At 33.5% G+C, this 18,457-nt stretch overlaps 1 protein-coding gene across 1 annotated transcript in view; it reads left to right on the top strand.

The window, feature by feature from the left end:
* CEP128 (centrosomal protein 128) overlaps window positions 1–18,457 on the top strand; it is a 91,544-nt gene that overhangs the window by 11,840 nt on the left and 61,247 nt on the right. The window contains exons 7-11 of the mRNA XM_062494729.1: window positions 2,681–2,797; window positions 9,913–9,999; window positions 11,452–11,526; window positions 12,732–12,864; window positions 14,606–14,766. Coding sequence (XP_062350713.1) covers window positions 2,681–2,797; window positions 9,913–9,999; window positions 11,452–11,526; window positions 12,732–12,864; window positions 14,606–14,766 — 573 coding nt within the window. The remainder of the gene's footprint in view (window positions 1–2,680; window positions 2,798–9,912; window positions 10,000–11,451; window positions 11,527–12,731; window positions 12,865–14,605; window positions 14,767–18,457) is intronic.

Below are 18,457 nucleotides of genomic sequence, written 5' to 3'. Positions count from 1 at the left end.
GCATCCAGGATCTTCCACAAGATTGTACTTAGCTGCAGGACTTAAATGTCACCCTAGTTTTAAAAAGGACATTCTGTTCTTTGTGTTTAATTGCAGGAGGGGGGAGAAACTTTTTGATAGCTAATCTGTTTTCACAGAGTTTGCTGCTACCTGAAAGCTGTGGAAGCATACCTCTAGTGTCATCATTATAATTCAGATAGTCTGTGTTGCTAAAAATGCATGCTTGAAGTCAAATTCTAATATGTTCTGAATGCAGTAATTTAGTGCTAGTATTTCATGTCATTGTGTGGAGCCTTCATATTCTTTGTAGTGTCCTTTGGTGAAGGAACCTCTTGTCTACCCTAAGATTTTTTATAACATTCAGAGGTCAAGATACATAGTTTCATGGGAGAAATGTTGCCAAAAGTCAGTGTCATTTGGGACAAAGGAAGACAAGTATGTTTTTAAGTTTACTCTGCATGTGCTAATTAATAAATTAACATTTAACCATTTCCAATTTTTTTAATCCCTACTGTTGTATGCCGCAGGCTGTGTGATAATCTGAGGAAGGTCAGAGAGGCTACAAAAACAGGGAACATAATTCTTGTGGGAGATTAAAGTCTTGCTGAAGTGCCAAGGTATTAGCAATACCATACCAATGGACAAAGTATGGGAAACAAATAGGAGTTATAAGTAGCATCAAAATGTTTGGTGGTTTGTGTTGGTTGTGGGGGATTTTTTGTTTGTTTGTTAAAGAGGTTTATGTCTATAACTGAGATTTCCATGACAAATATAATGATATATTATCCATCTTTTTTTTTACCTTGTTAGAAGTAATACAACAATTGTATTCTGGAGTGAGCTGAAGGAAGTCAGAGGCAAGGCAATCCACTTCATAAAGTTACTTTCTTACTTGTTTTGAGTTAGTGATAATTTGTAATGAAATCTGAACTTTGCAGGAATCTAAAGCCTGTATAGTGCTGCCTCATATCTTGTTATCTGCTGTGCATGCTAGACCTATGACAGTGAGGAAATTACCAAACTGTCCTTTGGAATGTCATCTTTGGGGGTGATGTTACTTTTGAATCTTCTGTTAAGTCAAAATTGTATGTTTTCTTTCTTAATAGCTTTAGTTCTCTTAAGAAAGTGCTTCATTGAAAAAGGTACATGAGAGAGCTGAGAAAGCTTTTGTCTTCAGAAGCACATAGTCAAAACTTAAAAAAAAATGTTAAAACATTACTGTTTCATTTCTTTATGTTGGATATGTGTGTGGGGGAGGATGACAGCTTATTTCCTGGCTTTCAGCAAAGACATAACAAGTTTAATGACAGTGTTATTTTCTGTTCCTACTACATAGCATCGTTGTTTCTGCTAGCTGGAGTATTTTATGAATTCCGAGAAGTAATGTTAAGCAGTACTTGTCAAAACAAACATCACGATTATCTTTTATACATTAGTTTTTAGTAAGTAATTATTCTGGATTATGGCCACAGAGCTTTCGTAACTTCATGAAAGTGTATGGCTTGATGCAGCACTAGGCATCTCCTGATGGTTTTCTGGAAAAAATACAATATTCCAGACTGTAACCTGGCTGTTCATCTGGCTGCACAAACAAGAAGTGTTTTCTGAGAACTGTGTTGTGTTGTAAAGAAAAAGAGTGTTTTGTTCATTAAGCCTTGTGAAGCCCAGAACATAAATGTACCCTTAATTGTGTTTCTGTTGCTACCTACGTAAGTTGTGTTGCTCATGGTAAAGTTTTCTATCCATGCATATGCCTAGTGCTAATAGAAGTGTGCTTAATAGAGAAAGATGAGAATTTACCTCCGCATACATTAAAAGCTAATAGTTGAATTGTGTTTTATTTTTTAATCCCTTTTTATCTCCATCTTTCTCTTTTTATCTAAATGTTAGTTGGTAATTAATTTTAAGGTAGGGAGGCAACATAAATATTTTTCTTGCTAATCTTTAACAGAATAAATTTAATTTGCTGCCTCAAGAGGGTGCTGTCTGCTAGCAGCTTGAATTGCAGAAGTGAAGTAATTGTGGTATTAGTCTGATTGAACTTTATGTTCATAATCCAAGTTGCTTTAATAAACACCTGTTGTTGTTTGTATTAGTTTTTTTTCACGGATTCACAAAATACTGGGAGAAAGGCTTAAAGCGTGTAATTATTTTGTGTTGTTACAGGCATTCTCATGTACTTAGTTCTTGTTTACTGCTTTTTACTCACAGATTTTGCATCATGAAAGAGGCAAACATTGGTCTGTTTTGCAGGCTGGAGATGTGAAAGAAATGTTACTTCAGAGGTTAATCAGGCTTGTGACAGAGAAGCTAAGCCTTTTGTACTGCAATTTCACATTAGGCTGCTCTAACCTTGATAGTGAGATATTTAACGCTTGAGTAGAACCACCACTGTAAAGAAAACTATGCATGCACCTAAAGGAGAATACTTGCCAGCAAGAGAAGTTTGGTTCTCTGCTTGAGTACTTCTGTAGTACTCACTGCTAATAGTTATTTTATAAATAAAATAACTAATTATAAACTAGTTATTTTCTCTACCATTCTAAATCTGCTTTTATGAAATACAAATTATGTTCTCTTTTCTTTTTGCCCCATACTCTGTTTACATTTTTGCCATTGATATTTTCACATGTATTAAAAGGCACACTAATTTCCTACCATGGGTTTTTTCCTTTTGAAGGTATCAGAACGGGTAGAGAGAAGACTTCAGGAGATAGAAGAAGAAATGCGTGCTGAAAGACAGCTCGTAGAAAGGCGCCAGGACCAGCTGGGACACGTGTCTCTCCAGTTACAGGAGGTATGCAAGTGAAAGCTTCCCTTGTATTTAGAATTTAGTTAGCAATGTGTTGCATTTGTGAGCCTGTACCTGTCAAACTGGAAAATGTGCACATATCTTTGGCACATTTTTAAACTCTCAGTCTAACTCATGTTATTCTGATGACTAAGATAATACTGATAATACTAAGCACAGTCTCTGTCCTTTATTATATTGTCTTGACTATATTTAGACCCTTTTGGGTACTGCCACAAATCTTCTAAGAACCTACCCCCTTATGCCCTTCCTGAAAACCCAGGCAAACAAAAGCAATCATTAGGTGTTTTTTTTTTTCAATTAAAACATTTTATTTTCTAAAAAGTAAACTTTGCTTGCTTGTGCAAATGAATTTATATAAATTCAGTAATTTATTTCAACAAGCAATCAAAAGCACGGTAGTGACCAGACAACTTTTCATTGCGTTTCAGTTTTATTCAACAATACTGGTTGAAATATAAAATATTGTTTAGGAGACAAATAGAAATGTTTAGAGTATAAATTAAAATTTGAGATTTATTAGCTGTTAGCTGTTTTTCTTCTTGTTTTAGGAAACATGTGAAGAATACTTATTTCTTTTTGATTTTACTCCTGTTTAGAAAATCTGTGTCTTAATATAGTGTGACTTTTTATTTCATTCCACTTAAGATATGATTTGTAATGTTATCTCTATCTGTGCAATAGGATACTATAATTGAGAAGAAATATGGAATTCCTTGGTTTTCACTTTTAGTGTCTGCAGCATAGCTTTTTGGAAGGCATTACATACTGTGCAGTGATACTGAGGAATCTTGCTCATGGTGCTATGCATTTCATATAAAGATAGAGACTATTCAAAGATGGCATCTGCCACTGTTTCAGAAAGACACTGTTTCATTTTCCCCCCAATTGGTGCCCTAGTGGGTGAAAGGAACTGGAGTGCTGAATTTCAGTTTTCATTGCTCTTTAATATGCCTCTGTACACTTCTGGATTCTTCAGTTGTGCCTTCAGGGTGGGGAAAGGATGCCTAATCCAATGTATTGGTGTGGTTTGATAGTGTTATCTGCAGAATGGAACAATCTTATTTTGTCCTTTTAAAAGGATGATGGCTTGTAATCTCTAAAGATACATTGACACTGCCATAATTTCCTTAGAAAGAAAACTTGAATTCAAGTGAATGAGATCAAATGTAGTTCAAAGAATTTTCATATGATCTTTCATAGATCATATGAATGATCATAGTCTATGTGATCATGAGCCTTCAGGCTGGGTACCTTTATTCTTGGTAGTTCATCTTTTGAATTTCACGCAAAAAGAGTATGAAATACTAAATACATCCTAGACCTTCTATTCCCTGAAGATGTCCAACTGTGAATTAAGATAGTTTAATAGTTTCTTCTGTAAATTCTACTTTATTTTTCCTGAGGAGCCCCTTTCTAAAATACAATTTAAGTTGCTGTATTTTAGAAAGAATGTACTTGAATTGCCTTGCGTACTTTTGCACAGCCTAGTGAGAATAGAGTAAATAAATATTTTGCTGCAATTGCTATTTGAATTAAACATGATTCTATATAATTTTAAGCTTGTTAATTTGTTATTCTGTTTCTTGTCCTTTGTAATTGAAATTGTGAGTTAGATGTGGACTCTTAACTCTGACAATGGCCTCAGTCTTGTGGTAATCATTGCACAGACATAATGTTCCATGGAAGTCTACTTCTGTTTTAATTTTTTTCTCCAAGATGCTTCCCAAGTAACATTACTGGAAAGGAGGGTAGTGTTTGGACTGAATTTTGAAATCCTGTCATTTAATATGGCCTGAATGATTTACAGAGAAATGCTATTTAAAGCATTTGTGGCTGTTTAATGATTCAATTTTTTCATTATTTTGCCTGTTACACATTTCAAACCAAATCTAATTTGACTTTTGCATGTGATCAGTAGTTGCTCTGATTAAGAAATCATGTGAAGTTTGTGAAGATTAAATGCTATTATTTTTTCAGTCAAGTGCAGTGCCTGGAACTGACCACTGCTTGTCAGTGTTTTACCGTCTTAAGAGAATCACCTTCCTAAATTGCGATTATTAAATGATATTATATTTTTCAGGATCTAACAGAACATGATGATACTTTTATTTTGGCCTTTCTCTTGTCTGTCTTTTCTTTCTCTCATTTTTTGGTTTTAATGTGCGAAATTCTTATTTGTATTGTAGTACTACTCTAATCATAGACTGATTATGAACCAAGAAGATATCTAGGTGTGTACTGACCATTAAGAAAGCTTGATGTATAAAGTTTTGTATCTTTAAGTTTCAAATTTGCATTTTTATATTGAATATTTAGCCTGTCTGTGCTGTGTTGTATAAAAACTATTTTCTGTACATTTTATGTATCTTTAATCTTAGTGTGTATTGGTACATTTAATCAGCAAATTAGAAAATAGCAATTAACAAACAAATTAATGCCAATTGTATGTCTTATTTTTTTTCTATATTCCTGTTATAAACATGTTTCTGATTACAAAAAAGAACAAATATTCTTTTCTTGCCAGGGGTATTGACCTGTATACATGAATTGCTTTAATAACTGCATTTGTTGTGTAAATGAAAACTATTTTGAGATTCCTCAGTGCTTCTTTTTCTTTAAATATAAAGACACCATCACCTCTTACTTTTTGTTTACATTTATACATCTATTTTCTAGAACAAGGTCAAGTATCATTTTTAAAAATGTTTTCTTTGCATTCTTTTCTGTGCATTGGGTGTCCTGGATGGCTTTACAAAATTCTGTGCTTGGCTTCCTGGATTTTGGTGAAATGTATCCATGTGTTCATGCTTGGCATACTTTAGGTGAACAGAATCATCCTTTTTGAACCTTTTGAATCCACTGACTGTGGTAAGGTAGTGACTACAGTTATGTCTTAACCTAGCAACTTGGGTAGGCCGGGAAGCATTTTTTAACTTTCTCTTTGTGCAACTGTATATTTAGATTCTGTTTGCCTCCCCCTACGAATACTGTGGACTGTTTGCCTCCACTACAAATACCATGAATTGCAAGAAACTGGTGGACAGAGAGTGGGGTAAACTGATTGTCAGAAGTGTTACTGAACATTGTTTTTTCATATCTTTATCACTGATCTTTTTGGACAAACATAAACTTGATCTGTGCTTTGAGCCACCTGGATGTTTTAATGCATTGTTGATACTTGCTCTTTGGCTCAGTGCTATGCCACCTGTGGCCAATGGTTTTTGTTTTGATTGTAGTTTGAATCTGACTCTTGCTTGGAACATGAACAAGTTTCATATACATCTGTCACTGAAATAGCTAGGTAGTCTCTTTCTTAACTGCCTGGCTGGTGTGTTTAGGTAGCATACTTGGAGCCATGCTAATCACTATTGTAGCAAGTTAGGGAAAGTATTTTCATTAGGATTAGGATGTGGTATGTTTTTACTTTACTTTAAACTATAGCATGAGACTGTTCTTGTATGTTTGTGATAGTATGAAAAACTCACTGATCAGTCTCACTTTGATAGCACAAGTTTCAGTTTGTGGTCTGTGCACAGCTTTCAAAAAATCTGGTTTTATTTAAAACAAACAAAAAAAAAACAACAGAGCAAATCCAAACTGAGACCAAAACCCAAACCCTAAGAAAAGTTAACAGTCTTAAGTTGCTGTAAAAGTTATGATTTGCTCTTGAAAAGTTATCATAAGTTGGAAAAACTGAGGACTTGAGTTGTTCCTCAGTCATCCCCGTCGTTTTCCTCATGTATAAGAGAAATTGATCTATGAAGCAGTAAGTTATGGTTTTGAAGTTCAGTACTTACTCTGTGTGTGTAGGTGAGGTATGCTCAGCTGTGGTATATGTTATGTTTATAATCTAATGCTATCTTATGCTAGTGAATTCTTTATAAAGATCTGTAAAAATTGTTCTCCTTGGTCAAATCAAAAGTTCATCTAGCCTGACCGCCTAAGCAGGCAGTGGAACATCTCGCTGGTCCTTCCCAAAGCTATGCTGAGAAGACCTTTGTACATAGAAGTTCTCTGTATCCTTGTGGCCTCCTATGTACCTGCCCCCTCCAAGGCCCCGACAACCTTGTCAGTCTCTTTCAGAACAGCCTGGACACTAATGCTTTCAGAGGAAGATCTTGGTAGGAGAATCCTGTTGACTATAGCCTCTTCCCATTCCTTGGTGCTTCAGCTCCTCTGGCCTGCTGTTTGGAAGCCAATCAAAGAGGAGTGTGTACTTGAACTGTTGTCCTTAGCATCCTTTTCCTATTTCCCATTTTTGACATTTGTCTTCCTCAGCTCCTTCTTTGGGGACAGCAAATGAAATCAAAGAATCAGTTGGATCTTGATGTGTTGTTTGATTTTTATTTTTTTTCTTTTATCTCTTCAAAGAGAAAGGTTATATAGTGTTCCATAGTGGAGGAAAAAGAAGTGTGGCACAAAACAGGAGAGAATTATTTAAAAAGGAGTACAGGAAGGAGGCAAAACACAGAATTAACTTTTACCTGTACAATTTCTGAATTGTCTGTAACAGTTGATGTTTGTCTGGATGTGGATGACCAGATGCTTCCATTTCCTTATGACATTTTGATTAACTGCTTACCTGGCACCTATTAGTACAGTGCATGTTTCACAGTCCAAGCAGTACACACGTAGTATGTTTCATTTATTGTAACATTGCTTCTTTTTTGCAGTATTTTAACTCTGGGGTATATATATTACATATATATATGTGTCTGTGTGTGTGTATATGCATATATGGTTTTTTTTCCTTAAAATGAAATGGCTATGGGCTATTTTTACAATATGCAGAAAGTAAAACTGAAGGTTTTATTTACAGTACCAGTTATAGTAAAGGATGCATTTTTGTTTGAAATTTTTCATATTTAATAGCCTGAGTATCAGTCAGTGAAGTTGAAATGGCATATTTATTTCCATGTTTATTTCTGGGAATTGGGGTATGCTACTGATGCAGAGATATTTTTTGCTTTCAGCAGGAATAATCTTTGAAAATTTTATTAGTATTCCTGAATCCAGCCCAGATCTAATATTTTCTTTATGATTCTGACATCTCTAGCAAAATCTGCACATGAAAACATGCATGTTTGGAACTATGCTAATTATTAATCTAGTGCCAAAAATAAAGTTGGTCTAAAGTTGACTGTCTATGACAAAGCTTTTAATTTTACTAGTAAAACTGATGGTTGATTGCTGTTAATAGACATTATGTATTCCAGATAGGCTGTTCTGAACTGATACTTCTGGTCATTAAAAATAAACAAAGAAAAAAACGCAAACCAAAACAAACCAAATCAACTTGAGTAATGCAAAAACACATTAGCTGAAGAGATGACCTTAGACTTTTGTTCATGTTGCTTTTTGGGACTTCTCCCAAGAGTCTTTTTGAGTAAAATGTATGCAATGTTGGGTCTTGTAGTTGACTGGAATGATAGATTTAAATCTCTACTGAATACTTAGGAAGATATCTTAAATGTGTTGCAGTCTTCTATTATCTGATTAGGGATCAGTATGACTAAAAGTATAACTATTTATGTGGCATAATATTGTCAGTGGCATAGTTATGATTAATGTCTTCCACAGTCTCAGATTTTAATGTAAACTGTTCAGGCAGAAGAGTAATCCAGACTATACTGAAACCCCTGTGTTTACTGAGGTGGGGTTATAAGAGTGAGGTAAGTATAGAAAGCCATTTATTTTCTCCAGAAAGCTACTTTTAAAGCCAAACTTCTAAAGCTGAATGCCTGGCTTCACTGAAGTTGATTAATATCTTGTATTCTGTTTTCATACACTGAAATTTCTCTCCAGTGTACAGTAAAGAGAAAATGTTCAAAAACTGAATGAAATGTACAATTCATAGGGACAAATTTCAGGGGTATTTGTTAAAGGAGATACTCCTTTAAAATGTAAAATGAAAATGCTTGGGAACGACAGACTGGGAAAAAGACATTTCTTTCTGGGAAGGTTATGTGTTTTTGTTGTTCTGATGTTTTAGCAAGTAATTATGGATGGAATAAATGTACTTGTGCTTCAAGATATGGGATGAAAGTAAAAGATTTGTGCTAAAGTACCTAATTAATTAATTTGTGACTAGTGTGAAAAATGCCTAGTCATGTTGCGCAGATAAAAACTGTGATTTATAAACAGTTACAGAAATTCATGGCAAATTATCAGTATATGGCTACTGATCTCTTTCAGCTGATGTTTCTAAGTGATATTTAAAATGAGCTAATGATTTTGCTATGGGTTGAGATATCTAACCCTGGGTTGTTTATGTTGCAAGTATTACATGTCATTAATATCTGTTATGTCTAATGCTTCCTTTGCCAGGGATTGGCTGTGTTTTACAAATAGTGTTGGTTTGCAGAGGGACAAGCTTTTGAAATTGGTGTTTAATGCACTTTTATTTTTTATAAGATGGTTTAGAAAGTGTACATGTGTGGTTTTAGATGCCTCAGTCTGAGAGGGAATGGGAAAAGTCCCATGGATTTGTTTTATTTTTTTGTGATTGTTGTCAAGGAAGGGCACATCAATGTTGGTAACTTTTGATCAGGAAGGTTTCACTTGATTCAGTTGTAGTTCTGTGGCTCTAAACATCTGTCCAGATTCAGAAGAAATAACCTTTTTCCTTTTCTTTTTCTTTTGACTTCTAACACAACCTTATAGTAGTGTTTCCTTGATTACAGTGCATTGTATTTCATAACATGCACACTTTTTTAGACAATATATTCTTTTTCCCTGATATGTACACAGCAAATCTGTAGGGGTTCTCTTTAGCATTTTAGACCTTAATCTAAAGGTGTTTGGGGTCAACTTGAGTGTCTGGAGTTCTATACATCGGAAGGATGTTAGTGCTGCTTTAGACTTTGTGTTTGTCCCTGTTCTCTGCATGGGTGTGTTTATGTATGCATGAACTTATATTTATCCTTTCATAACAATATACATTGGCTCTACATGGACATATTAGATGCAGACAGAAAGCATTTGTCTAGATCTTCTTTCTTAAATGTATCATCAGATTCTCTAATTTTAACAGCCTTGGAATCATGGCTTCTGTAAATTTTGTGGTGAAGTTTGCAATATATTTTTCTCCTCTAAAGGTTTTAAAGAAGCAAGATGCTAAAGCAGATGAAACAGAAGAACTCCTGAGAAGCAAACTTGTGAAATATGAAAGCAAAAAGCACCAGGTAAGCCTTAATTTTTTCCATTTTGTTTGGTTTTAAGTGAGTGTATAGTGTAATCTGTTACAGTATATGCTTTTTCTTCTGAGAAACCAGCAGAACAATATTTTCTTTACTCTTTAAGAATACAAGTTGGGGGATTTTTTTCTGCATCGGAGGCACTGTGAATATAGCTGTTCTCAGCTTGTGTCTCTCCTTCAAAGCTCTTCAGTTATAGTATGTTACTTCTAATGACTCTTCCATCCTGCCAGGCAGACAGATTTATAACTTGGGCATTATCCTTGATTTCTTTCTCTATTTTCTCTCTGAATTTGTCTGTAGTCTGCCGCTCAAAGCAGCTTTTCTTCATCCCTGCAACTAACTCTTGCTGGTTATTTTGCACCATAGTTATTAATACTACTCTTACTGAACTGTTGCCATATTTCACTTTTTCTTCTCATAAAACCCAAAATTTCTTGTATTTATATTCTAGCAGGATACTAGGGCTGTATTACACTTTTCCTAGTTTTTTTTTCCACTTGAATCGTTTAGCATCTTTCAAAGTTATACCCCTTTATACTAAGCCTTTATGTAGTGTTTTATGTTATGTTGTTCTCTTCATTCCCTTAATGTTGGTCCTGTTTACTTTGCCTATTTGCCAGGCTCTCAACATCCTCCTTGAGACTGCTATCTCAACAATAACAATTTCTGCTATCAAAACCTGTATATTTATTTCCAAGTGGATCTTTGAAGTATTTATGGAAGAAGTCACAAAATATTTTGTAGTTTTTGCTTTAGTTTGTTTTTTTAATTTTTTAATGGTCATCAATTTGATGACTATTTCTGATTACACATTTTGAATATTATGTTTTTAGGAAAACTTTCAGTTTTATGAAATTCAGGGCACTTCAGTATTTTATTCCTCTTATTTCCTGAATAATTCAAATACATCATCTTGCACCACACAGAAATCCTACATGTTTTACCAGTTACAGTTCTACCAATGTGTGTCATCTTTAACTCTTCTATGAATAAACTGTTTACCAAAGTTGACTTAAAATATTAAGTCATTATTAATTTTGAGTTTGAAAGTATGTTTCAAATCCAGGGACAACAGTTTTGAAACTTTGTTAAAACTTATCTTCCATCTTTTAAACTTCTAGCCCAGTAAAGATTTGCTTTTGTGATTTTTGTTTTGGATAATATAAATTACTTAGTGTCTTTATGTGATACAAAATATTATATAGAAATTATGGACTGTAAGTAAAATTCTCTTTATGTAATTTAAATAAATATTGCAGGGATTTATTGCAAATGAAGGTTTGCTTAAAATTTTGGACAAATAAAAATGCTATGTATATTATGCCACATTTTAGGTAGATGCTTATATGGATACGTTTGTGTCAAAATTAAATGTTAAAATACACTTTTATGATGCCTTCATTGCCTTTCTTTCTTCACTGTTCTCTGAAATGAAAGCTTGAGCAGGAATTGGAGCAGTCCCGGAAAAAATTGAGTGAATCTGAAGACAGTAGAGAAGCTCTTTTGCATCAGGTAACTCCTTTAGCGTGGTAAAAATCTGAAGGTTTTCATATTAGGTTGTGTCTGAGTGGTTTTTTTTAATATTCCTATCTCATCCTCTGATAACATTGTTTTATGAAGGAAAAACTGAGGTCTAGAAAGGCTTAAATGTGTATTATATGTGGATCGAGCTTGTTATACTTTTTATTTTTCCAGAATTTTATGTGTATATGTTCATATGTATTAATTTTAGTAGTGACAATAATGGTATGTTTTCAGTACATAATTACATTATGTGAAATTTCCTTTCATAATATGCTTTAGAACCACTTCTATATTAGTAATCGTTGTTCTGCAGAGCATGTGCTGCAATTGGTGGAGTCAGGTAAATCAATGACCTAAAAGTATTTGCTACATTGTAGCATGCAATAAAAGTAAATAAACAAATACCTGAAAACGTATCTAAAGTGTGCTTTAAACAATAGCTATTGATGCATATATGATTAAACTTAAAATTTGCAGGAATTTGGTTTATAGCTTTAGAAGAAAGTCCTTTCTCCTAAACATCTTTTAGAGGGACTGGATAAAAAGACAGAAATAGCTAGAGAGGGAGCAGTTGGCATTCTCATCTTTTAGCATTAGTTGTTTGACTTTTGTACCTAGAAGAAATTTGAGTTAGCGATATTACTGTTTTGAACTGAAATCACTGCAAATGGAATATAGGGTAATATGAATTAGAGACATTTTTCTTCAACTTCAGCATGTTGGATTTTCTCTATTTTCCTACATGTTGTCATCTTTGTAAGTGCTATACTATATATGATAGAAAGGAAAAATGTAAAGAGCCCCTGTGTTTCTCATGAATAAATACATTGTATTTTTAAGGAGCACGTTTTAAATAAAACATATTGTTTAGTAAATTTGTATAGACATTTTCAGTAGCTATGTAAAAGGAAAATTGCAACATATAATATGGTAGCATTTTGTTTGGTCTAGAGAAATTAATGCTCATCTGTGGTCAACATAAATGAAAATATTTCCTTTAATTTTGAATAATCACTTTGTGGCCTGTAATTAGGAAGTAGTTTGTATCTTTGTTTACCATCTTCAGTACTCTCAAGATTTATTTATAAGTACTTTTTGTGTGTAGTAGTATTTTTTAGCATTTAATAAAAGTATGGTATTTACTTTTTTGTTCTGTTTTTCATTAATTTTTGATGCTTGTGCATATATTTTAGATTGAGGATCTTCGTTCCCAGCTTTCCAGAGCAGAAGAAGACCGTGTAGAGTTGCAACATCAAATTTCATATGCTGCTATGCATCGCCAGAGCTACCACGATGGACAGGATGATGACAGGAGAATTAGAGCAGGTACAACTGATATTTTGCACTAGAGAACTGCAAACTAGTTAGTAGGCATGATCATTAATTTTATCTTGGAGTTGCAGTCTAATTCTTCTATTGTTTCAACAAAATCAGCCAATTAATTCCTCAGGTTTAAGTTAATACATATTGGCACCTGAATATTAATAGAGAAATAGCAGTGACAGTTTATGATAAAATATTTTGATTTGCATGGTTAAAACAAATGCGGCAATTTCAGCAAACTGAATAATGTTTTTACAGAAGAAAAATGTGTATTATTTTTAAATAATACTTTTTCAGAAAACTTGCATTTCAGTCCATTTGCAGTTTGAATTCTGCCATCTTGAAAATCATAACAAGAGTCATTGACTAGGTAGTTAATAAGGCTGATGACTTTCTGGTAGAATTTGTAGGCAATATATTCCTGAGTGATTAAGAACATTTTTCTGTATGATACAGTTAGGGCTTCTGTTTGCACTATGTTAGAGTTTTAGAGTTGGAATAGTTTTATTTAGAAGACAAATACTTTAAACCATTTCTAGATGTAATTGCATATTACATTACCACTTCTGCAAGGTCTTCAATGAAATTTTAGTTTTCTATCTGTATTTAAACTTTTCAAACATAATCAAAAAGGCATTAGAGATAGTCTTTATGTTACTCCTTATTAACATAGAAATATATTACTCAAGGTAATAGAGAAATAGTGACTCTATTCTAGCGTCCAGTGTCTGTGGGAGTGTTTAATTGGTTTGGCTAATGACATATTTTCATATTTTTGTACTTCATCTTCTGAATTATCTTGGTTTTTAAAATATGACTCTGACTCCATGTTTTACGAATCTCATACAGTGCACTGGAAATGGGCTAGATTTTTTATGTGGCTTAGCTTCAGAAATGTAATGCAAAATAATACTTTCAATAGTTTTTCTCCAATCATGTAATGTATCTGCTTACAAGTTAATTTATTTGAAACAATATGCCTTTCATGTTAATAAAAGCATATTTTAATTTTCCTATTGATCTTATAAATCAAAACAGTTGTAAAAATATGAAGAAAATAAAAATATACTGTAACTATTAAAATAGGTGCATACATTTATATAATTTTTGCTGTTGTGTTTCACCTTACTGTGTTGTTTCTGTTTCTTCAGAAATATATGGGAAGAAGAAAAACAGATTTTTTTTTTCTTTTGCCTCTTGTAGTTAGTTATGTCTGAAGACCTTTGAATTTCTGATTGAGAGAATTTATAGCTTACTCTTATCAAAACCTTCGGTTGTAGTTGCAGGATTCAGATATAAAATTCACAGATAAAGTGACTGTCAAATTGGGAGGTATTACTCTGGTGAAATAAAACATTGGCCTTGAAGCTGATGGCCAAATTTCATATAGACCAGAACTTCCCAACTGTTTCTTCCATTTTATTTTATTCAGTTTTGTTGGGGCTTTGGTGGTTTTTTTGGGATTTTTTTTGTTGGTTTTTTTTTTTTGAGGGGAGCAGCTGTATGCAGGGGGAAGAGTGGAAACCCCTGTAAAATTACTGCAAAAATGCTGTTTCATTCAGTAAAATGTTATTTGGTTATGGTACAGGTGTACCATTTTTCACAGATATTTAGGTCAAAATCAGTAGTTGTGGAATAGTCTTGAGTAGAGAATCAAATTGCCAAAAATTAAATGAGATATAATTAATTTATCATAAGTTGGTATTTCTACTGAGTCTGTTGCTCTGTTCTTGCTGTTTTACAGTAGCTGAAAGATATGAGAGAGAGAAGCAAGATCTAGAGAAACATATTTTGGAACTTAAAGCAAAGCTGAGTCATAATGCTGCAATGTCAGAGGTAGAAGAACTGAAGAGATGTATAGAACGTAAGGACAAGGAGAAAGCACAGCTTGTAATGCACATACAGGTAAGTTGGGTCTTGTTGCTTTTTTCTTGGTGGCATTTTTTTAAAATAATTTCTCATCTGTTTAACATTAGGTGATATATCAGATTAGGGATTAACCTTTAAAACTAAGAGTCATGCTTGTTATTTATTGTGTAAATAACTTTGAAAACTAATTTGAATTTGCTGACTTTTTTCTCTCCCATGTAATACCAAAAAAGGTATTGTTATCGCCCATGATTTCATGGTTTAGATTACTTTTCTTTCCCATGTGCAAAGAAAAGTTGATCTGATTTTATCAGCACTTACCTTTAATAATGGTTCTTGGAACTACTTTTATAAGGTAGTACTTACTTCCTTATTCCCCACTCCATCACTCTTCAGAACTAAAGTTCAACTTGAAAAACTGAGGCACCATGTTCTATGAGAGAGTGCAGTAGAGTAACAAAAGTAGGTTACAACTTCCCTTTTTTTAGTAATTAGATGCAATATAATCATAAGTATTGGTAGTCTTCCACATGGTAAGCACATAATGTTTAATGTGATTCTCTAGAAAAGGATAAGAGCAGCCTTTTGTACTGGAATTTTAGTTAGAAGACTTTGACTGTAAAATGAGATCTAAGTAGGCAGTAGCATTCTTATGTAAGGTGGGAAATTTCTGTATTTCTCGCTCTTGTCTAGATTTGTCATTGGTAGTAGTATGCCTGAACAGTAATAATTTTCTTCTGTCTTCAGTGACTATCAGGAGAAAAGAGTTTGTTTGCAGAACCATGTGTATTATTTCAGTAGTCAAAGACTTCACTTTTTGTTCTGCTTATATTTTGGCATTCTGTAAATAAGGGATTTTATATTTATCCTCCTAATGAAAGTAATTGTCTTTGAAAATGATATTGCATCACTTTGGAAAATCAAATCTAGGAATTTATTTTTTTGTCTTTTCATAGATTTACAGGACTATGCTGTTCAGTTTACTTCTGCTGCTCCTTCACCTTGTCAGCTTCTCCGCTGATTTAAATCAAACTAATACATGAAATTACATTTGGAAAAAAATGGCCTTCTCAAAAGAAGTTCCTATATGCTTTATGAAATTCGGTCATTGAATAGGTTTAAAGACCTAAAGTGTTTCTATAAAGGGGTAAGACAAGCAGAACTCATTTCCTGGTGTCCATCAGCATTTGCTTTCTAGCTGGTGAATAAAACCCATGATTAAATGAAAACATTCTGGTTTTTTGTTTTGTTGTGCCTAAGAAACTAATTCTTTTGGTGACAGGAATTAATGGGGTAAAAACCCACAGGAAAACAATTATTTTAAACTTCTGCTTGTAGAACATGCTTTCTTAAGGGTCAGAAAGATTTTATAATACTAATTTCCTGCCCTGAAAATACTCATGTAGAATGCTCAGTTGGGGTCATTGTCATCTCTCTGAGTTAGAAATCTTTGACTTCCCTCATTTTCTCAACAGAAAATACTTTGTACTTCTTATCTGCTTCCCACTGCCTTTCTCCTGCAGGGGCAGTAACAGGAAAATAGCTGGTGTGTTTTTATTTTAATGAGACATCAAGGAATGCAAGGATGTGAATTTCTAATCCTGTCTACCAACAAAGCATTTTGTCAAGCCCATTCTAACAGCTGCTCCTATCAGATAGTCTGTTTCCCAGTTGGAAGTGACCAGTCATGTTTGACTTGGGTGTAATTTATCTTTGTTTAGTGGGGAGGATCTAACTTGCCTCTGATGTACATGTGATACTAGAAATTTCTTTTGATTTATTCAAATGTCATTGTTTCCAACAATTTGAGTTTTGTGCATTGTACATTTAGCTTCCAACAGTTGCCATAAAATCACAGTATAATGTAAAATGGAGAGGAAGAAAAAGGTTAAAACATATTCTTAAGCTCATGTTTAGAAGTGAGTTGAATCTTAAATTAATTTTTAAATTTAACATTTACTTCAGCTACTGTAGTTTACGTAAGGGTGCAGCTGTGAGATCTTCCAAATGTATACTAACTTAAATATATACTAACTTAACTATCTTAAATGCATTTTTTCCTCCCTGAACCCATATAGATATAGGGCTATTATGGCTAGCTATTAAGATTTAACTATTATGACTAAGAAACAAAGTGCACAAATTATATAGATGCAATACCCTGCTTTTTCTGTAAGTGTTTTTAGACTCTTATGCCTGGGAACTTGTTTGATTTACTAATTACTCTTCATCTGAATTTGGTGTTAGTATTCTTATAGCATTGTCCAGTACCGTAGTCAGTTTGTTAAAATATTTCAGTTTTTCTGAGGGAAAATTATTGATATGGTAATTTAATATTAGAAATCTTCAGTAAAAATAAGTCTTGTAGTTTTATAAATATCGATTCATATTCTCACTAAAATTTACTTTTACTTTTTCTTCTACAAATGAAACTATTAGCCAGTTAAATGCCAGTAGTGCAAGCCCTTACAGATCAGACAGAATTTTGGCAACTGCACCCATTTACCATGTTAACAGGGAGATACACATTTATCATACATCACCTAGGAATTCAAAAGTACAGATCAGTACATTTGGGACTTCTGTTTTGATATAGAAACAGAGTGCGGAGAAACTTTCTGTGTCCTCTTGCTTTACAGGGTTGGCTGCATGAAATGTTGATTTGCTGTGATGCTGTTTTCCACCTGATTTTAACTGTTGGGTCTGTGCTGGCTTAACTCTTAAGCAAAGTGCAAACTCTTTGCTAAGATTTATCTTATTTACACATATTGCAAAAATAAAGCATTAAAAGTCACATTTATATTGGTACATCTGTGTCAAAATCTAATTTGCCTTCTCATACAAATAGGTAGTGTTGATCAGTTAGCTGTACTTCAAGCTAAATATGTGGAACAGATGTTCCTCTTTTTTATTATACTGTAAATCAGTAAGTTGGAGGTTGATTTACATCTACACAAGAAAAGGAATGCTTCCAGTTAATTGAACATTATTTTCTGTGTTTAATCTTAGACTACTTTCATTAAAAAGTTTGTGGGGTCTAGTTTTGTAAATGACGTGTGTACTTTGGGGATTTTATATATAGATAACTATTTTTAATGAGTTGAGTGTTGAGTACTACATCAGTTTAGTCTGACACCCTCTGTGGTGTCTCCAGAAGGACATGAAATGGGAAGTGATAATAATGTGTAATAACATGACTGAGAAAATGATAACTCATTTTAGAAGATCTGTGGCATGGTAAATATAATATCTGATTGTATTTTATGAGGCTATTTTTAACTTCTCCTATACTCAGTTTAAATCTTTGTCTTTAAAGAAGTATTGCAATCTGTTTTCATTGAAAATTAAGTTTATTTTGATTAAACTTTTGCTAGTTGTAGCTTTGAGGTTGTTTTGATGATGTTTTTAGCACATCAAATACTATCCTCAAGAGATTGGTACAATTTACTGTCTCCCAGGAGGCATTGGCCTGATTTGGAAGGGGAAAAAAACCAAACAAGCAGACAAGGAGGGAACCGTTACCAACAAATGCAAGTCTCCCTCCTTTCCCCAACGCTGTGGAAATATCTTTGTCTAAACAGTCGTTCTATATCCATCTGTAAAGTTGCCTATTCTTTCACAGATAAAATACTTTTCCCTTGTCCATTCTGAATTGCAGTCTGTTTATTTCAGGCTACGTTCGCAGGTTTTTTTCAGTCGTTCTAAAATCTAATCCTCTTCTCTAAGG

The sequence above is a fragment of the Cinclus cinclus genome, chromosome 6, assembly GCF_963662255.1.
Source record: "Cinclus cinclus chromosome 6, bCinCin1.1, whole genome shotgun sequence".
Taxonomy (NCBI): domain Eukaryota; kingdom Metazoa; phylum Chordata; class Aves; order Passeriformes; family Cinclidae; genus Cinclus; species Cinclus cinclus.
This window is presented reverse-complemented; position numbering and strand designations above follow the sequence as displayed.